We start from the raw sequence: 22,328 nt of genomic DNA, 5'->3' as shown, positions 1-22,328 counted from the left end.
ATTGCACAGGAATGCAGAGAGGTCCCCAGCGTGCTCAGCAGTGGACCCAGAAGCGGACCAGAAGCACTTCCGGTCCACTTCTCGGTCCACCAGGGAGTGCGCGAGGGACACCCTCTTGCCTCTCATCTCAGTGACTGGTGCTTCCTGGGTCTGGGGGGGCACCCAGGGTCCCCCTGCAGCTGATTGCTGAGCCAGGGAGGCACAGGAGGGTCCCCTGTGCACTTGGCGGCGCACCCCGAAGTGGGCCGGAAGTACTTCTGGTCCACTTCTGGGTTCACCGTTGAGCACACGGCAGGGGGGCATGCTCCTGTGGGACACTCCATCCACCCCACCATTGCAGCTTTCACGAGCCACACCTGGTACCTCGAGGTATGTAGAAAAAAACATTTAAAGCTGTGTCTCTGGTCAAATTGCTGATTCTCTGAATCAGCATTGAATCTTCAGATTCAGCCAAATCAAATCAGGACAGTGATCCAAATCAACGAATCGAATCACTGTCCCCAATTCGGGCCAAATCCAAATCGAATATGGCCCATTTCGCATACCCCTAATGCTCACCCTGTTTTTGAAAGGCAGAATGAAAAAAAAGATCTTTCCTTGTATTTAGTGGGCGGCGGCAGCTAGGGAGCTGGGCCTGCTCATTGGTCTGCTCCCTGTGGGTTGAACGTAGACTTTATCATATTTTCTCACATACAATGTGCACTTCAATTTCCAGCTGCTGATTTTGGGGAAAAAAAAAAGGCGAGTGCTATATGTGAAAAAATATGGTATACATATTGTAGGCATATTGATTCATATAGGAGCTTAGAGGTAACTACATAAAGTTGAGTAGTTCAAGATGAGAATTGCTCACTTTAAACCCACTTGGAAGCAGTTTAGCAGGAATTACCCTTCTGATCCTGAAAACAATAAAGGACCAAGTAGGCACAGGAATACAGGGGCAGTGGGGAATGGGGGGTTAGGAGAAGAGGAGGTTGTATCTTGCATACCATGGCATTTCTTCAAAGAAATGTGTGTAGTGGGATTCATAATATCTACTAATTATTATTAATATAATAATCACTTACGAGTCATCAAGTTTAAAGCAGAAATCATTTTCTAGAATTTCAAAATGCTTAGATGGTAGAACTACTTGAATAAATTAAACGGTAGCTATTACAATGATATTCACTTACTTCTGCAAATCAACCAAGAGAAGGTTGCTGGAAATTCTGACTTTTAACACAAGTTATTTTTTAAACAAAACAAAACAAAGTTTCAATTAGACAAACCATGTATTTGAAGTATAAAATGTTCCAGCTTCCATAATTCTTTATTAAATATTTAACAAGTTGCATCATTTCATTACAACAACTTCATTTTGTCACATTGATCTTTTGCTGTCAGGAAAACAAACTACAATTCCCTTCACTTCTCTTAAGAAAATAAATGGAAAAAATGATTTTGCCCTTAAACAAAACCATCCCCCCATTGTTTATCAAATCCAACCATGTTTTAAAGCTTTTTTGATTGTGAAAATTAGTATTGTTTATACGTAGTTTTGTTTCTTCCTTTTTAAAATTAATTTCAAGGTAGTTTAGTATTGTTTCAAATAGCCTCATATTCTGAAGCAATTTTACAATAAAAAGTTACGAAACATTGCAAAATTTCATCTGGAATGTCTGAAACACTTTTTCACCTTTGGAAGTAGTCATCATTTCAGGTTTCAATTTGAATAAAGGCAAAGGTTCACAAACATAGAGCTCAGCAACATCACCTTCTAGAGGTGTCCACTGGGTTCTGGGAATCAGAATGTATCCACTATGGCGTGGTTTTGTTGAAGTTGCAGTGGAGACAAACTGCTTATAATTCTCTTTAAAGCCAAATATGAACTCAGAACGGATTAAAGAAGTATAAAAACGCAATACATATATGTTCAACTGTATGTGGGTACATACTGTGTATATATGTATATATAGTGGTAAAAAAAAGGAACCAAGGCTACACTGAAGCTAACCTGAAGAAGGAAAACATGATGTCATAAATGAAAGATCAAAGTAGAAAGACCAGGATGACCTAGAAATACATAGCCATGATTATTCATGGTTTGTGCTTATAAAAAATGTGATAGCAATAAAGGTCGTGCAGTTTGACAGACCTGAGGGATATAGAACATTAATATGGTTAAATTCCAGTTGTATCAAAAGTTTCCTCAGTGCATTGCAAACATGCATCACTTTAGTGCAACATCTTTGAATAGATGTCTGATGTGAGAGTAGGGTTTTTTTTTTTTATTTTGAAATTCTATACAAAAGAAAAGCTTTTTGCTATGAAACCAAACAAATGGATGCTTACAAGATGTCTAATCTGGTACTGATTTTAAGATTTTAAAAATCATTTTCCATATTGAATATTCATCTCTATTTCTATGAACATGCTGTACTTATTTATATACATTAAAAATATGGTTCAAATGACTTACTTTTTCCTCCCAGTTTTAAACACAAAGGGTAACATTCTGGCCCCATTCAAGCTGATCAGAGCTTTCCTGTGGACTTTAAAGACGCCAGAGTTGCACCCATGTCTGAACAGGTTTAGTAACTCAAAACTGAGATTCGTGTTTGATGCAGAACTCTGCAGCCATAATCACCAGTCTGGAAAGACCAAACACATCACAGTAGCAGTGCATTTCTTTTGGGTGAACTGAGATTAGGCGTGGCACCAACTGTGTGGTTAGTCTGCATAGCAGCACCCTCTACTGATGTATTGGAAAACACTGCATGACAGCACATAGCGAGCCCACTCACATAAAAAAACGATTCAGAGGCAGGGATGTCAGTAGGATGAGAGACTTTAAAAATAAGCTCTGGTAATATAATGGATTAGCTGCTTTGTTAGCTTTAGAATAGAAGGAAGATAAGAGGAAGAAAAGATGTCCAGTCATGAGTTTCCATTGGCTAGGAATGCAAGATGGAATTATTGTGTTTTGCTCTATATAAATTAGCACTCTTACTAGAAAACCAGAGATCTAAAAGACTTGATGTGAACCAGAAATGACAATAACAGAAGTCCCATCTTGTCCTGCAACTTGCTAAAAGTCTATAAACTACTTGCCTTAATGTTTGTGCACAAATGGACAAATCATTTGGGGGCAAGATCTTTTATGGCCACTGCCTTCTTGACTCCAAATTATAATTTGGATGGATATATCGTTTAGAATACAAACTGTATTGCAGTACTGGCTTTGTGATTAAGGGGGTGAGCTACCCATACATACTTGGTCAAGGCAAATTAAATCTGAATACAGAAATTAAAAATTAAAGAAAGGCACAGTGTTAGGGCATAGGTTCCAATGGACCAATTTCCTCATTAACTAAGGTTTAATAATGAGACAATTAGCCACTTTTCAAGAGAACGTTCTTGAAATCTGGCAGTAAGAGTTCCAAACAGATTGCTAATAGGCTGCACCATGTTAGAACAGGAACTCCAAAAAACCTTATCGTGCATCATATTAGCCAACACTAAATCGTCAAATACACAGCTCTGCTACAGTAATCTGTAGTATAGAATCAAGTTCCTTTAAAAGGGTTGCTGAAGCATAATATTGTATGCCCGTACCCACACAGGTTATTGCATAACTGAAGATACTTCCCTGGGTTAGAGAGCATACTGTACAAGTCATATTAGCCTTTTCTGTTGTCACAAGGGGTTTGTCTATCCTGGAGATTTTAGCCACTGAACACGCAGACAGAAGTGACAATTTTTGCTATATCTTGTCCCTGAAAACACTCTGTGACCAAACGGAAGTGCACGGCTGTAAAATGCTTTAAAGGGGCCCCATCCCATGAAAATCTGAAACCTCATTTCATGAGGGTTCAGATGAAGACACTCCAAAACAGAGTGGCTTCAGTAACTTGTGTCTGTGCGCAAGGCTGGGCTGACAGCAGCTCAGCCCTGCTCCAGCACAGTCTTCAGAATGGGAGTGAGGAAAGAGAGCAGAGGGAGTTCGGTCTGGTTTTACAACATGTCATTTTGTCATAGGCAACAAAATGACATGTTGGTTTTTTAGCTGGTGATGGAGGGTGGGGTGGGTAGATTGGAGCCTCCAGAATGAGCTCTCTGCTTCCTTCCCCCCTCCCATTCTGAAGACAGTGCCAGGGCTGGGAGGGGTGTTTCTAGGGGAGAGCAGCTGCAGCCTTGCAGCTGCTCTAAACAACAGCTCGATTCCCCACTTCCAGGACTCAACAGCAAACTTCTGTTTGGTCCAGTGGATCATTGAAACTCATGGCATTTCCTATGAAGCGCCATGAGTTACAATGGGGAGCTACTCTTGTCTGTGCCTTGATGCAACTACCTTAAGAATAGCAATTTGTTTGCAATGGTGCCTAGAAATCTGCATCAGTGCAGTTACATCAATATAGCTATGTTGGTGGCTAAACTCGTTATAGATAAGGCCAAGGACTGTTATTCAAATGTGCCACTTAGTAACAGCCTGTTAGCACTAGCCAATGAGAAAGAACGTTTATGGCAACATAAAAAGCTTTGTGCAACAAAGAGATCAGACTGGACAATTCACTTTTCCCATTAAACAATCCACCACCACAGTAGGCAAAATGACTTGCTGATCCAATAATAACGGATAGGTCCCTTTCTGTGCTGTGAGGTTTGAATTCAAGGGACTCTGGGGTTATGTTGACACAAGACAGCCTGGGATTGCATGGCACTCCCTTAACTGGGTTGGGGTGTAGAAGGAGGAGAGCTGTGTTAGTGCAGTGTTCTTTTTCCACTAACAGTGCTTCCAATAGTAGAGTTAGCCCTAAATTAGCTAGGGACATGATCTGCCCAGGCTGCACTTGGGAAGTGTCTTTCTAGCACAACTGAATTACTGTACGTTTAGCTAGCTCGAGTGCAATGCAGCAGAGCTCCATGCACTTATCTGTGCTCAAATCAGAGAATACAAAACTTCTCTATACACCTTTTCTTGCACAGCAAGGTGTGGACTAGCACCTACTGCCTGGGCTTGCCAGGGACTTAGGCAGCTAGTCCCTGTTGATTCACTTCTATTGTTGACCAGACTAGCCAGATTAAATATTTCTTGGACTTGTCTTCATGTGCTGCAATCATACTTCCTGACTATCGCACATAGGAGATGGGATTGTTACATTTTGTTTGAGAATGGTTTTCCAATGCTGAATGTGCCATAAGCACATCCATGCTGATTTTTTCAATACACTGAAACTGACCTTGGTGTAAAAATACATTACTGAGGTCTACCATTTGTTGGAATTTCTGTTTTAAAGTCATGCATCTTAGCAGATCTGAAAAGACAGTAGCTTAACCTTTGTAAAAACTTGATCTTAAAATGTTATACTCTCTTGTTTGATAGTCCCCAGCTCTACAACAGCATTTGTCTAAAAGGGCTTTGATATAGGCAGGCAGTTACAGTAAAAGCTCTGTTATCTGGCATCCCCTGGGAATGGGGGATGATGGTTAATCAAATATTCTGGTTAATCAAATGTGCACCGTCTGGTGCACTCCCCGGCATCAATTTGCCGGGGGACAGGGAGGAGGCCCCGTGCAGGTTGCTTTTTCCCCGCGCAGGCTGCTTTGCCTTGGGCCGTGGGCCGAAAAAGGGGTGAAGAAAAACTCAGCTCGTGGCGGCAAAACGGGAGGTCCCCTGGAAGTGGTACTTCCGGTTTTGCTTTTGCCGCATCACTCGGATGCCGGTTAATAGTTTCCCGGCTAATAAAGTGCTGGTTAACACAGCTTTTACTGTACTATTAAATCAATTTTAGAGGCAGGAAATCAGGAACAGAAGCAAAGTCGTACTGAGCGAGTTTGGGATTATGAAATTTGGCCAAGCCTCTCTGACATTCAGTTCTTCTCAGTCTAATTGCTAGATCACATCTCCCTTTATATGCAAGTGTTGGGTCATATTTAAAAGTCCACAATGTGAGTTCAAGGCCCATTGGCTTAAGAATCTTATACAGTACTGTAGTGAAATGGAACCTCCAAACATACAGAAATGTTTCCATTTAAGACTGGCCAAAGAAAGAGAACTGACTCAGAACATTTCAGAGGTGATGCCATGTGGTAGCTAGAGATGTTTGGCACATTGAATTACATTAAGAATATCAGGATCACAACCCACTCCAAAGGTCAGAAGCAATCACAGTAGTGTGATACATCTATTTGGATCCAGTCCACTTCATTTTCATGTCTAAGTTTTCAAATCACCAGACAAAACAAAAAGGAATGTCAGAAAATAAATATAATATAGAAAGGGAATCAACCTTAATCGATGTAGCAATTAAACCACTCAGAATTTCTACATGCACCTGTTGGCTCTTCACCTATTGTCAGTGCACTAAGGTGACCTCCCATCTAGGCAAAGTTCCACCCATTAGTATTTGCTGAATGTTAATAGCTTTGATAAGTTTCCTTAAAGTAGCTTTTACAGTCAAAGGTTATACTCATTAAAGTTCCCTGCTAGCAATTACTGCCACACCCATTGCTGGTAGTGAACAGCATCTGCTATGTGAAAATGGTTCAGTTCTTGCACTCTATCACCTTGCTTGTGAGTAACGATCAAGTGGATTTTTAGAAGTGGTGAAGTACATGGCAAAAACTTACAAAGCTGAACGTAATCAAATTGCTAAATCTATACCCTCCAGTCTACCCTATCACTGCGGTAACCATTTCACTTCAGTGGATCAAATGCAAGTCTTCTCTTTCATCTTTAATCTATCACACAACAGATGCAACTCAGGCATTATAGTTTAAGCATGCAACATGTCATAGGTAACAAAATTGATTAGATAGCTGTGTATATTAAATAAATCTTTGTGATTGAGTAAAAAATAAAATCACAAAAACAATTGGTGAGAACATGTCTGCAGGCTCAGCTCTACATCTGGATTTTATACATCAGCAGCAGCCAGATTCACAATTGATAGATATTGCACCAGAAAGACATGTGCAGTGAGAAGGAATATAATCACATTAATGTTTAGGATTTAAAAAAAAAGATATGACCTCCATGTGTTACATAAAGTGCCTTTAGAGTTGGTGCAGTTAGAAACAAAACAAAACAAAACAAAAATGTTATTTCGATATCATTAGCAAATGCATACAAATAGGTTGACAAAAGAGATCTGGTTTCCACAGTTCCAAATCAAGCAGTGCCAGGTTTCATTCAAAATGCCTCCATTGCAAACAGTAAAGAGGAAAGGATAATAAAAGAATCACTGTACAAAGTTAATGATAGGGTTAAGCATCTTCTTCTATAATGATGCCAACCCTTTCCCAAAAGGCTTTATAGCACATGTAAATATTACCAAGGAATAATGAGGCGATTTCTTTACTGAACGTGAGATTTGGCATGCTATGTTATGATCCTCTCTTAACTTACAACTATTCTACTGATTCATACAAAAATGTAACATCCAATCTGTACTTATTCTTCTGGGTACAGAAAATATTAATGTGCTCAGTGAAAAGGTTTTAGATTTGCTCTGAATATATCCCATTTGTAGAAAATTTCTGACATAGGTTTCTTCTACTTTTCCAATAGGTTGGAGACAAGGCTCAAAATGCACTTTGAAAGTAAAAATGCCACTGGCATCAAGTCCGGTATGAAATTAAGATAAGAAAAATGCTCATTTTTCCAAGCATATGATATTTTTAATTGTAATGAAATAAAATCTGAAAATATGTCTAAATCAAGTAAAAAGTAAACATGAGCTGTAATACTATACCTGTAAAGTGATTAATTCCATTCATTGTCATTAGAAAGTATGTAAAATATTTATTAAGGGCTTTGCCTACAGAGGCACAACATAAATAGAACAAGTCCTGTTGAAATGTAATCAGAGTACACATCAACCAGTCGGGTAATTTGCTGTGGAAGTGTCAGAAATACTATCCACAGGTTCTAGTTCAAAACTTCTGAATTTAGGCAACTGCACTGTAGAAGAGATTTGCTCCATGAACCAACATTGTGCAACTGTTCTGTCATAGTCACTCACTGTCCGTTAGGCAAAATTCAAAAGTGCAAGCAGAACTTGCTCAATGGAAAAAGAAAAAAAAGTAGCTGTTTTAATCCACTCCTTCAAATCCTTGAGCATTTTCCACTGCCATAAGAAGTTTCTCTCGTAAATCTTCAAAAGATTCATAAGGAGGTAAGTCAAGGCGATTAAAGCTGAAAATGAAGTAGAAAAAGTATCACTAAAAAAATCAATTTAAAACTGACAAATAACTGCATATGGTTCAATAACTTATTATGATTAATCATTATAGTATTCTTATTAGCCATGATAACAATAAGTAACAAAAACAGTAACGATCGCAACAATAATAATAATACTAATAATATGGAGGCTACCTTCGCCTGTGAAACCTATTGTCCTTTTGAAAATAGGTCTCTGGTGCCCTTTTACACTCAACTTCTTTCTGTCCCTACACTGCTAATAGTAGCTGAACCCAAACCTTGGTTGTGATTAAGTTCACATTCACAGGTAGCCAGTTGATTTTTTCCAATTTAGACCTGAGGCTGGAAAATTGTTAAAATTGGCTTGGCTTAAAAAATGGTAATTTTTAGTTGCATGTTTTAATAGAAAAATCAGGCTTCCAAGAATGTTTCACCATTTTCAGAGCTTCAGCAGAGATGCACTGAATTTAAAGGACAGATGTTCATCCTCTGGAGATAGCTACACATGGCAGGCAGCAGGTCCACCAGAAAGCCCTTGGAGAATTTACTGGATAATGAAAACTGTTCTGTAAGGTATCTGGATATATGCATGGAAAACCAAAAAATTTAAATTGCTGCTACAGAATACTGTTAAAAAACACAGACAAAGGAGAGCCCTATCTTCTAAATGCTGTAAATTTTAAAGTATTTTTAACCAGATGTGATAAAAATCAATGACAGAAGTTGATTTTTTCATTTAAATTATGCTTTAAACAACAAAATATTTTTAAAACATCTAAGAAATGATTTCCTTAAAAAAAAAAACCCATTTAAAATGAAATCTGAATTTAACACAGGAGATGTCAGGGCCCAAACTTATTATAATCCTTCAAACATTTAAATAGTAAAAAAATATTGAATCCATAAGCAACCATCAAAAGCTCTGAGTTAAAGGCTGTGTGCTTTTTAATATGGCGAAGGAATCGGGGAGGGATAACTAACCCTTGTGCTCAAGCTTTATAAGAGGGTGACAACAGATCATGTACTGCTTTTACAACTGGTTCCAAGAATGGAGGCTGCCATGGGGGGCTGTGCTGCTGGGTACAAAAGACTAGTCAAGTCATCACAGGTGTTGGGACCAAACCCCTAGATTCCTGATTTCAGGAGACATTACCATGCATCTTATGAGTGTCATTCACTAAACTCATCTAAGCAGATTATTTCTGCTTAACAGTGTCTCCCCCTACTTGAGATCCAACTGACACTGTTTTTGTAGAAAAAGTATGTAGCAGTTTACGTATCCAGATAATTTGTTTGTTTAAAGAAGATAATAATGAGTCATTTTGTGCATGTAATTATATTATACAGTGGAGTCGCATCTTACGCAGGGGTTAGGTTCTAAAGTCAGCGCGTTAGGCGAAAATTGTGTATAGTCAAATTACCCTTGATAATCCCTTAAATTGCCCATATTGGGGGGTCATCAGGGCTTGATGTTGATCCAGGAGACGATGGGCAGGCTTGGGTGATGGAGAGCGAGTCGCAGACGAAGTGGTTGGCTCTGGTTCTGGGCCATGTTGTACGAAAAAATACATATCTTTAAACACTAGAATCACACTCAGCGTGGCGAGATGCTCACATAATGAGAGGCAGGAACTCATTGAGTGGAATAGCAGGTGGAATCGTCAGCACTATTTAAATTATTTTTCTCTTTTTTTTTTTTTTTTTGGCCGAGTGTGTATAGCTGAATTCATGCAAGTTAAATGCGCGTATGATGCGACTCCACTGTAGTCACTATTTTAATATACCTTCCTGACACAAATCATAAGTAAAGTTTATCTAGCCAATGAACAATAGAACTTTTGGCATCTTCTAATATATTCATACTATATGGCTGATACAAATCAGAAAATATCAAGTTTTATAATTGTTTCAATAAATGCATATATTGATAGTGTACCTTCTGAATCAAACCTAGTATAAAAGGCCTATTTGCAAGTCTGTATGTTTTACAGATTAATGTCAACCAATGAGAATGTGCCTTTCTTAAGAAAGTAACTGCAATACAAATGAAAGAATTGATTAAAACCAATTACTTAAAACAAGGACTTTCTATTTGTTTGTTTAAATGATCTTACGATAATTTAAAATTCACCCACAAACCCTCTAGAATTTTTATTACATTTATATTAGAGGAATTCCTAAGCGAAAAGCATTCACAGCAGCAACTAATCTTTCGGTGCTTTTGCTTCATAGCTTTTTAGTGCCCGTCACCTGTGGGTTTTGGCCATTTTTTGGCCAACTTCAGTCAAACGAGCTGTGAACTCACATTTTTAGTGAATTGTGACATGACAAGGGCATACGGAGCCTCTTGGAACCAGCTGCTTCTGTGCAAGGTGTTTTCCTGTGGCTGCGCTTTGTTCAGTATTTTTCAGAGAGCTAATTCTATACCCACTTTCCAAGGAAGAGAATAAAAATCATTCATGGAAACTGAATCCAGGCACATGGTGATGAGAGCAAAAACTGCCTGCAGAGCGGTACAGACAGGGGGAAAGAAGGAGGAGGAGAAGGAGAGATTTCTGAAGTGAATCCCAGCACAAAAAAAGAGAGATATCAACTCCCTATTTGTATTTTTGCCAATCTTTCTTTCCCATGTCAAGTATCTATTTCAATTCATTAGTTTCTCAGAACAAAAGAGGAAAGGGTGATAAATTTGTAAGACATAAAACAAGGGAAGGAATAGTAATGGACTGCCAATGTGAAGTACTTCTGTTTCTCTCCCTGTGCCCCTCAGGAGTACACTATTCCCCCTTTGTGCCATCTACCTCTCACTGCAAACAAAACCCCATGCATTACCCAGCGTTTTTTGAAGCTCACCATTTCTATCAAGTAGCAGAACTGACTTTAGAATGCCAAGGCCTGAGATTCAGATTCCTTTAAAATCAAGCAACTGTTTTAAGACACAGAAAAATATGTATAATTTCTCCTGATTTTCTTCCTCACAATATTTGACAGGAATCTTAAAGCTGTTAGGACTGCTGAGCTACAGTTTTCAGCTCTGTCACTGACTAGGCCTATATCCTATTTCTCCTTTATACACCTAAATGTCATGTATGCAAGGCCCCCTCTACAGATTTTACATTTATGCTGCGATTAACCCGTTAATCATGGCATAAATGGGGAACTGCTGTATCCAATTTAAAGGTGCCATAAAATGGGAAACAACCCATAAAATGTTCCACATATAATATAGAACATGTTTATGGCTGGTCTGTATGTCACCTTATATTGAGAGTGTGGCCAAGGCTGAAAATCAACTGATCAACCAACAATCAATTGACTGGTGCAGTCCAGCCCCAGGACTGACAATTAGTTGACTGCCAACCTCTGGTCCAAGGCTGATAATTGGAGGGGTTAAGGGGTGATGACAGTTCTCCTACTGGACATCTTAAACTTTGTACCTGGCAGTTCTAGTTTGGCTGCTGCATATGGAGGATCAGAAGCTCCCAGAGGGAAGGAGTCCACGGGTTAAAAATCCCTAGGGATGGGAGGCTCCTTGACCTCCCCCTGTAAAGCCCTGTGCCTAGCAGCCCAGCCACAGCTGACTGCATGTCCTGACAGCCCTGGAGGAAACTGACCCAGGACTGTCCAAGGTTGGGGATGACACTCAGCTAATTGTTGGCCCCCATGAGGCTGTGGCACCTGGTGCTGAGTTTGCCAGCACCTGGTGCTGAATTAATATTCTGGACTCACCTGGCACTGGCAAGTAGTAATGGTACAATTAGGATCTGATCCCCAATCCCAAAATCGTGCCTCTTGCCATACGCATGTGGCACAGAAAAAGGCACGATAGTTGGGATTGGGAATCAGATCCCACCGTGCCACTAAATGAATGCGTGCCAGAAGACCAAAGCTTGTTTAGGCCTTTATACAAGCTTTAGATTTTACTTCCATTTGTGGCAGGTATGTGTGCAACTGCCCGAAATAAAAAAGGAGGCAGTGGGGGAGCTTTTCCATTTGTTAACCAGTAGCCTGGTCATTACAGTACTTGTCCATGGAGCAGAAGACCCAGATTCTATTCTAGGTCTCGCTTATTTCTCAACAAAGTGCTCCAACCACCAAACCATGGGCTACACATTACCCAGAGCACCCCTCATCCCTCTTCTTAAAGCTGGCCAGTTGGGCAGCAAGGGAAAAGTATAAGGGACCAGGATGAGCAAACCAACGGGCATGATAGAAGGGTGTCATTGTAGAAGGTAGGGAGGGGCCCCGAGTTCCAGGCGCTTTGCTTGATCAGGATTTGGCAGGACTAATTTCTTATATATTTGATGAAATATGTTACATCTGATATAGAGAAAAAACTTCAAGCAGAAGGCATTAAAACTATTATAGAAGACAGTTCCATCTCATTAGCATGGTAGTTTAATTGCCAAGTGCTTAAGGCAATTTGCAGACTAATGGGTGCATTCAAATTAGCAAATTAACATTGCTATCTTAGGGGTAGCAATTTCTGGAAATAAAGTGTGAAATAAGGTGAAAAAGCTGTCAAGCCGAATCCCTTCTGTGTGACAAACGCATTTGAATATGGCAGCAGTAGCACAGAAGAAACCTCCCAACTTTAAAATGCTTAGAACACAGTCCAAGAGAACATAAACAGTCTGTACCATAATAAAGTGACCTGGTATCAGCATGATTTCAACCGTTTTAAGTGAATCTATATATTTGTTTCAATAAAAATGTCTGAACCTTTGGTATGCTGAAGGAGAGGGTTAAACAAAGAAAACTAAGAGAATTAATTATTATTCACTGATGTTGAGCCTTGCTGGTTCCTGGAATTTTTCAGGTTTCATACCAGAGCCATTGTAAGAGTACATAACTCTAAATGCTTAGAAATTTCTAGCAGTTAGTGCCATGATGGAAATTATCCCAATTCTATAGAAAAGTCCCTTTATAGGTTAAAGGCAAGATTTTCAAACCAAGTTCAGTTCAGTTCAGTGTCAAATTTGTTCAGTGGTGTCCATTCTTTTTTGGCCGTGCAACAATCCAGAAATGCCTTAATTCTATGTTCTCACTTACCATGTGTGAGCTCTGGGCAATTTATCAGGACTTCCCCATTGCTCTATTGTAAACAGCTGAGGACCATTTGAACCTGGACAAAAAGTAAAAACACACGAGGATAAACAGTGGATTTGTGATGGGGCTGCATAAATGCTAGAGCCAACAATTAAATGTTTGCACAAATTACAGGCTAGGTTCTCAGCTGATGCAAATTTGTGTAATTTCGTTTCACTTGAAAGCTACATTAAAGCAGCCAAGGACTGTACTCTGCATTTGTAAATACTATGCACTTGTTATTCCATACACCTGCAATGAATGTATAGCGTGCCAGAAACATGAATACAAACCACTGCTGCAAAAGTAACGTGTTTGTGCGTTTCCAACATGTGGAAGCACCACATGCACGTACCCCATACAGAAATAAAATGATGATTCCTGCCAAGGACAAGCTGCATGTATGCACTGATGTCATTGTGGGACTAGAAATCCTTCTGACGCACAGGCCTGACCTTGGTCATCTCTCTACATTTCCTGTCAGGGAGGGTTTAAAAAGTCTCCATAGGTTTTCAAGAGCTAGGGACAAAAACATTCAGTTTACTTGGGCTCAAAATCTCTTTCACAATTTCCCTGGCTCCCCTAATTTACAGGTTTCCCGACTGTCACCTGGGGCAAAATTCTGTTCCACCTCTTACGTGTTTAAGTGGACTTAGGCACCCAACTGTTATTTTATTCCTCCCTCAAGTCCCTGAAAATCTTGCTCAAGTCTCTAAAAATCAACGAATATAAAAACTGTCATCTTACCCATACGGCCAAGTCACGAAAAAGCAGGGGGTGGGGGAAAGGACCCAACTACGTTTTGTAATAACAGTTTTTCAGGGACCTGGGTAGAGTGAAACAGTATTGCATTCAGGTCCCTAAGTCCATTTGGAGGTTGGAATAGAATCTGATCTCATCACGTCCATCAATGGTCTCAATGTTTCAGAGAAAAGAGATTTTAGAGCTTAGATGCACCTATGATCAATCCATTATTAACTCACCGTAAAGTTCAGCAAATCCATTCATAGGCACTCGAGATGTCCCCGTAACAAACTGCAGTAACCGGATACGTTTCTCAGCATCCATCAGTAACACAGCCTATTAACAAATGTGTACAGTCACTATGCTTTTTTACTTCATGCCACAGGGTGGGCTGTCATCAGCTAGATTTTTTTTAACCAATTTTTATTTATATTGCAGGAACTTGACAACATACTTCAAAAAGAGAGCCGTACAGTGTTTATGACCACAGCCATGAAACCAGGCTTTCTAGTCTTAGCCCGAAGAGACTTCTCTCAGTTGCCACTGTTAAAAAGAAAACGTGTCACAGCTGTCTGCTGTGGTTTGGATGAGCTGGCATTCTTTTTGGTACAATCTGTACAAACTACTACAGCACACCAAGTGGGTGAATCGCATCAGTAATCTTCCTAATGGAAGGAGATTACAGAAAAGCAAATGACTGAGATTCCTCAAAACAGTCAGTGGCTACTATGTTCTACGATATTTGATTAGTTTCACTTAACAGACAAGATAAATTTGCTAGAGTCAGATGACAGAGATGGAACGCAAAAGGGAAAAGAAAACCAAGTGGACACTGCATTTCAATGCCAAATTATTATCCATCTTACTGTTCTGAGGTGGTAGGCTTGTATCTATCTATTATGGCTATTCTAACCCCTTGATATATAAAAAGGGCAAGAAAGCACTGACATGTTTTTGATCTGCTGCTTTTATGTAAGGCAAACATCTCTATGTCATTTTCTAGAATATCAGTCCCAACTTTTTCAGTCTTTTATGCTCCTTCCAAGAAGCTCTCATTTAATGAAGCAGACACTGCTCCCTTCCTCATGAAATAGCCCAAGAAATACAAGTTCATCTTCAAGTAAGAAAATAAGTACAAATGAAGAATGAAATTTCAGAGAGCCACAGAGAATGGCTAAAGGGCTGAACACACAAACTAAACTGAGATTGTAGGTTAGACCCCCATGCTGGTACAGGCACAGGTTAACACAGGGCAGGAAACAAGATGGATCCCTTTCTACTGTTCCTCAAAGAGGACATGCTCCTAATTTGGAGAGGGGAAGGGGAGCAAAAACCCAGTAATATTAAAAAGCCACTGGCTAGCTGAAGTATGCATCAGATGGATTTAAATTATGCGGAGAAATCTAGGGAGACAGAAGAGCTAGAAGAAACCCAGTTATGGTAGCAGAGAGTGAATCAGACTGACCTTCCCATGGCAAAATGGGCTGTAGGTTTAGAGGCATCAATTAATGGGGAGAGGAAATAGCTCCTCTTCCATGAGGTAATGAAGAAATATTACAAAAACTGAACACATATCATAGGGTTAAACAGTATGCACAAGGATACACCAGGCGTAGGATGTGGGTTGTATGTAAGAACATAAGCAAACCCAAATGAGTTTAATGGCCATCATTAACATCTATATTTCTATGAACATCTGTAACCCTATAGAAATATTACGCCACAAGTCATTCAGCTAGAGACAGGCCTGAACCTAAACCCCAAATTCAAACTTCATGGCTTGTGTTTAGATTTAATTTACTCTATCTACTAAGACACGCATCAATAGTAATTGGGAGCTTTTCATCATGGTTGTCCACGTACTAACACACGTATCAATAGTAATTGGGAGCTTTTCATCATGGCTGTCCAGCTTGAATAAATGCTGTTCAGCACCCTCATTGAGGATAAAAACCTCAGACCTGACACTACTGTATGCAGTATGATGCTGTACATTTGACTCTCAGAAATACAAGTATAATAAACAGAATGTGGTAAATGTATTACCTTCCAGAACCACTGGATTAAAGGATGGTTCGGACAGTATCCGTTCTTGTAGATCGTATGTTGTCTCCAGTCATTAACATCAACATCTCCAAGGCCACACATTAGTAACTACATATAGATGTAATTGTTAATAGAAAATAGTACAGTAAGGAAACCACCGTACCTATTCTAACCCTTCTCTCTGCTGTCTCCCTGTTTTACACTGCTAAGCAACGGAAATACAAATGCAAAGAGAAGTCATACTGTTTCCTCAGTAGAGTTCTCAAAGTATTTTCATGTCCCTGTAGTGCAGTGGACACTATAATTAATATGGTTGCTCCACAGAACACAGACTACATCTTTTATTGCATTCAACATAAAACCACACAAACTGCCAGCATAATAATGATGGCCCTGGTTCAACAAGCTATTTAAATTCAGATGCTTTAAAGGTATGCACATACTTAGGCATCTCACAGAATCAGGGAGTATATATTTTTTTCAATTCAGTGAAAAGCACTTCCCTAAATTCCAGTCATTCTTATATGAAAGAGAGATTCCTTAGACTAAATAACTAGAAAGAAAACCTTCCCACTCATTACTAATTAGTGCATCAGCACTCCCCACCCCCTCCCAGTATGTACTTCTGGACCTGGGGTGGGCAATTATATCAGCTGGCAGGCCCCTTAACGAGTTTTGATGAGCTGTCAAGGGCCGCACAAAAAATCTTTCAAAAGATATTTCAACAAATTATAGGTAAGAAACAAATCATATACTAAAAATCAAACTATAACATATAGTTTATATAACAAATCTACTATAACATATTTTAATTTTATTTCAAAAAAGATTTTTTGTCCTGATTTATGTTTGAATAGTGTATATAGAGGCAATTGCATAATAGCTCAAAATAAAGTCTTACTCATATATATTGTGTCTGGGGAGGCTGAGGGGTTGTGTCAGGGGGGTGGGTGTGCATTTGTGAGGTGCTGCCTGTGTGCTAGGTTCCAGGAGCTGGCTGGGGAGTAGGGGGGGTGATGGAGGGCAGGGAGTGTGCGCAGCAGAGGTCGTGTGGACAGTGCAGTGCAGGTGATGTCTGTACCCACCCTGCCACCTGTGGCATTTTGCATGGGACTGAGCCCTACCTGCTCCTTCCTGGGGCAACTCACACTGCCTTCCACCCACCCAGTGCAATGAGTATACAGCTCCAGGCAGCCAAGTGAGTGGAAGGCAGCCGGGAGCTGGAGCCCCACGTGCTGGGGCAGGAGCTGCCCAGCTGCAGCTTCCCCACCGCCCGGCTGGGCACATGGTGCCCAGCACACATCCCCATGGCCACCACTGCTTCCTTGTGCTACCTCCTGCCTGGAGTGGTGCAGCAGGACCAAGAGGAGGCGAAGCCGCTGGAGATGGGGAGAGCCAACCATCACCTGGGCAGCTGCTGCAGTAGTGGGAGCAGCCCTGGGCAGTTGTGGACACTGGCTGGGGGCACCAGTGGGTGTGGGCGGGTGTGCAGCACAGACTGACTTAGGTTGGAGCACGGCCCCATGCAGAGCGCTGCGGGCCAGATGCAATCAATCGGTTGGCCAGTTCCAGCCCACGGGCCGCGTTTTGCCCACCCGTTTTAGACTGTTCAGTCCAGAATGGAGACTATCTAAGAATAATGAAAAATGCTGATCTTCTGTCTCCAAAAGTCATTTGAAAATACTAACCTCCAGCTCATTTTCATCAAAAATTTTAATCAAATCAGTAGGTAGGAGTTCTGTGAATCCCTGAAAGAAAGAAAAAACAAAACTCAGTCTTTTCTTAGAGCTAGATTTAACGTTATCTAATGTTTATTTGGCCGATATCCTTTAATTTCTGAGTAATCTTCCTCAAGATTAACGTACGTTCCCATACCAGAGGATTTTTGAACCAACAGATGTATGGGGGAATAGAATTTTTCTCTTCTTCCAACAGCTTTAACTACTATGTGGATTGCATAAAAGACAAACCAGGAAATTATTCTGATGAGTAAATTATTGGGCAGGAGCAGGAACCAGTTGAAATCAATTTAGTGTTCTGTTAATTAGTGACTATTGCAATATCAAAGAAGCCAGAGCCTGAAAAAATTTGTGGCAGCAGATGGAGCTGCAATGAAATTTGAAATACTCAAGGGAGTATCAAAATGTAGGATCTGTGGATTGCTGTGTTCCAGGATCCATGATTGCAAGGAAAGTAGTGGGGCACACAAGCATTTATGGCTGGCAGCAGAAGAAGGGAAGGGCATCGAGAACCGAGAATAGTTGAGGGTCCCACAGGAGAGAGGCAGCATTAGAAATCTATCATTTAGAAGTCCGGGATTACTTAATTTCGAAGACGTTTTAAAGTTAAAGAAAATGGATACACTGGTGGGAGGAAGAAGGGGGTGTAATGCTGGAGAACAAAACTCTAAAAATGTTTTCAAGATTTCACTAACTTTTCTAAGCATTAAGTACTTTTGTGATCATGCCAAATCTCTCAATCCCAAATTTGACGCTTGAAAAATTCCACACAAAGATGAATCTGGTCCAATCAAAATCAGTATCTATTAACTAAAAATATCATTTGGAAGATAACAGCAGCTAATGAAACTTACCTCCAAAAAAGCATTCATTTGTTTCTGAACTCTGTTTACAAACCTCCATTGGATGACTAAGCTACAGTAGATAAACAAAAACACTTCCATTAGAAGATAAAACAGAACATACAGATAGTTTAACTACTCTACTGAAGCTGTAAATGAGAAGCTGGAAACACTGCAAATACTGCTATAAAAGTAGCAGAGCATATAAAAGGAAAAAAATCTTCTAATTCATGCTGCTGTTTTGAAACCTACTGAGCACATGGTATGTTTGTTAATTACTCAAATGTTCTTTGGGAGGAAGATAAGATGGTTCAAACACACTGATGAGAATAAAAAAGTAATTCCAGTGAATATTTTTTCACTTTAGAATTTGACAATAAATGTTTTGCACATATGCTTAAATTTTTTTAGATATGACCTTTCCACATCATTAAAAGGTTTTCAGTACAAGTACAGAGATGACACAAAATTAATCTTTTTGTTCCTATGGAGATTAAATTTGAAGTAGAACAAGATAAAACAGCCGGGTCTCTGATTAAAATAGCTTAGAATCTCTATGACTAACATCTTTAAAAAAAAAACAGAGACCTAAAGTTAGCCTTCTAGTTTCATATCTACCTTTATTTATTTTAGTAATCTAAATAAGCATTCTCTTTTCCAAATTACCTAACATCTAGGAGTTTCTAATGAATGGAAATACAACTACTTCTTGTATTTAAATATGGGCTCAGGAATTTAAATGTAAAGGGCTATTGCTTAAAGACTTGGCTTCTATGTTCATATATGCAGCTCCACGTTGACATTATGAAAGTTATTCCACTCATTCAGTTAAAAACAGAACTTATTAAAGATAGCTTTAGGCTGAATTTCCATTGATTAGTTTTAACCAATGAAAAAGAGAGAGGCCAGGACAAGAACTAAGCATGTCCTTCTTCCAAGTCAACTGTCCTAACCCCCAGACCAGGGGTGAGCAAAATACGGCCTGTGGGCTGGATCTGGCCCAAGTGACTGGATCTGGCCTGTGGCGGCCCTGCAACAAATCACATAAGGCTGAGCCCAACCTGCTCCTGCCAGGGCAGCGTGCACTGTGCTCCTGCTCATGCCTGCTGGCCCAGGCCCAGACTAGCATATGCAGCTTGTGGCAGGGCTGCTCCTGTGTGGCTGCAGCTAGCCAGGTGTTGCTCTGCCTCCCTTGCCTCCAGCAGGAGACACTCAGCTGAAGCTTCCCCTCCCGCCTGCCTGCCTGTGAGCAGAGCAGAATAGCACCCGACCGGCTGCAGCCACACTGGGAACAGCCCTGCCAAAAGATGTGCACTGGCTGGGGCCGGGCTGGCAGGCATAGGAGTGTGGTGCAGGCTGCCTGGGCAGGGCTTGGCCCCATGTGGAGCACCACATGCACTGCCCAGGCAATCTCTGCTTCATGCACCCCCTGGCTGGCTCCCAGGACCTAGCACCCAAGCAGCCCCCCCCTCCCCAACACCACATGTGCACACCCCTCCCCCCACACCGCAGGGTGTGCAGGGAGGGGATTGCAGCTCAGCCTGGGCCCAGGCCCCAAGCTGTCACTTCTCTGACTTGGCCCCATGATCTCAGCCTTGCCCACCCCTCCTGCTTCCAAACACTATTCCCCAACCACCCAAAGCCCCATAGCGAGTTTTGGTGAGTTGTTGTGCAGAGGAGGGGTAGGGATGCTGATCTAACCTGTGACAACTCATCAAAACAACCTATGTGGCCCTCAAGTCGCAAATAATTGCCCACCCTGGCACTAGACCATAAACACAGATGTCCTCTGGCTTTCCCTCATGCTATAGCTACAGATGTATGCACCCTTTTGCTGTCCTCCCCATTCCATGACTCTTGCATTCTGCCATGTGCTGCCCCTACACCATGTGCTGCCCCTGCACCTGGACAGGGAAGGGGCTAGCCAGGGATCAGAGTTTCCCAGATGGCTGTGTCAGATGCTGGCAGCTGGCAGCCATGTAGCCAGAGGCTGGAGCTCCCCCTGGTGGCCACAGGGGCACATGGCAGGACTGCAGGACCTGGGACTAGCTTTAGTCCCAAGTCCCATCACGTGTAGACACCTGCCAAACATCACTTAATGCACATTAAATTTAGTCGCACTTAAATGCACATGTAGACGCACACATAGTGCGTGTGTGATTATGTCAATATGTTTATTTACATACATATGAGTATGAGTGAGCGCGAGTATGAGTACGCACCAACTTGAGTATTGGTAGTGGAGGGGGGGGGAAAAATCCCTAAAATTTTTATGGGAAGTTCTGTTTTTGTTTTTTTAAGATATGCTAACTACATATTGTAAGAATACAACCATGATTTGAGAAAGTTCACAAGTAAAACCTACCCGCTCTAGGTATTTGAAAATATCTTGGATATTCACATAGAAAATATTTAAATATTTAAATGTAAGCATAACTCAACATATTTGCAGAGAGTTTTTCTATATTACTTTGCATATAGGTGATAGAAAATATGTGTTTATGAATGCTTAATTTTTGCATCTGAAAATACAGTTGTCAGGCAAAACACTGTCAAAAGGAAGAGAAAAGCAATTATTTTTGTAAATAAATTCTATATGGCAAAAGCAGTTGAGAAAATAATGAAAACGGAGAGCAATCTGGAATTTTTTGGTTCTCTCTCCCCATCACAGTCAGCCAATCATTACAAACCTGCAATGTAAAGTAAAATGCAGCAACTTCTCTTTTTACAAGTTCAATTCAAGGTTAAGCAGGCATGTAACACACAAGCACCTCATTAAATTGCTAACAGTGTGCTGAAAACGGTAATGTTATATAATATATACAGGAAAATGTTGTTTGTGTGCTCTTATTAATAACTTAATTTAGTCTTTATTATTTGCCTACTAATTGTATGTCTTAATTAGCTAGGCTGTTCATTCTTTACTCTTTTTTTCCATTGAAAATTGTATGTATAGAAATAAGATGTTATTGTTTAGATCTAGACCTGTTTCTGGTTTGGATTTTATATGAGTAACTAAACCACCCAGAATAGATAGCGACCCAAGTCTTGACTGTTTGGTCTGCCAAAATTTCAAAAAGAAAACTAGTGGTATGGAGTTCATTAGCCTTTGGTATAATTTGTAGAATGATTTAGAATATTAAAGTTCAAACGAGCAAAGAACCAGCTCTTAGAAAATTGATGTTAACAAAAAGAATTCTTCTCACTGACAATCTGTCTCCAACAGAATTTATATTACACAGTATAGTGCCTTATGCATTAAAACCCTTTTGTGGTCTGTTAGATTTTAAAAGGAATGTCATAAGTACATACGTACTCTATATATTCCCGTTTGTTCTCATTTGTTACCATGATTTCTGATCCATTAGGCTTCAAGTCCACTTGATAAGTCTATTTCAAAAGAAAAAAAAACACAAAACAGGAAATTATTTCCAGAAATATTTCACACAATATATTATCTTTAAGCAGAGTGCTAGAAGTTCACCAAAAGGTATTTTTTACGTATGAATCTATTCAACTACTTCCTTTAATGAAAAACCCCTCTCTTCCCCACTTTCCCTGGTTTTGATTGTCTATTAAAAATGGCAAATTACTTAATAATGCATCGAGATGCTTCATATTTAAAGACAACATCACTGAGGACAACTTGCTGTATGATTTAGGAGCTTGAATTATATACCA

General features: G+C 40.2%; 1 protein-coding gene across 16 annotated transcripts in view; it reads right to left on the bottom strand.

Moving 5' to 3' along the window:
- Positions 1 to 1,290: 1,290 nt before the first annotated feature.
- NEDD4L (neural precursor cell expressed, developmentally down-regulated 4-like, E3 ubiquitin protein ligase) overlaps positions 1,291 to 22,328 on the bottom strand; it is a 288,447-nt gene continuing 267,409 nt past the window's right edge. For 8 of the 16 annotated variants that reach the window (XM_025198473.1, XM_025198471.1, XM_025198472.1 and 5 more), the window contains 7 exons: positions 21,964 to 22,037; positions 18,660 to 18,720; positions 17,755 to 17,814; positions 16,067 to 16,174; positions 14,260 to 14,356; positions 13,241 to 13,313; positions 1,291 to 8,179 (listed from right to left, as the gene is read on the bottom strand). In XM_025198473.1, the coding sequence (XP_025054258.1) occupies positions 8,077 to 8,179; positions 13,241 to 13,313; positions 14,260 to 14,356; positions 16,067 to 16,174; positions 17,755 to 17,814; positions 18,660 to 18,720; positions 21,964 to 22,037 (576 nt within the window). In that variant the 3' untranslated portion in view covers positions 1,291 to 8,076. Of the gene's footprint in view, positions 8,180 to 10,493; positions 10,692 to 13,240; positions 13,314 to 14,259; positions 14,357 to 16,066; positions 16,175 to 17,754; positions 17,815 to 18,659; positions 18,721 to 21,963; positions 22,038 to 22,328 lie in introns of all 16 variants that reach the window. The other 8 variants (XM_006019096.3, XM_006019097.3, XM_025198474.1 and 5 more) reach the window with 4 other exon arrangements.

Source organism: Alligator sinensis, unplaced genomic scaffold (assembly GCF_000455745.1).
Source record: "Alligator sinensis unplaced genomic scaffold, ASM45574v1 scaffold347_1, whole genome shotgun sequence".
In the NCBI taxonomy this organism is placed as follows: domain Eukaryota; kingdom Metazoa; phylum Chordata; order Crocodylia; family Alligatoridae; genus Alligator; species Alligator sinensis.
Note: the sequence above shows the minus strand (reverse complement) of the source record. Positions and strands in the feature narration are given on the sequence as shown.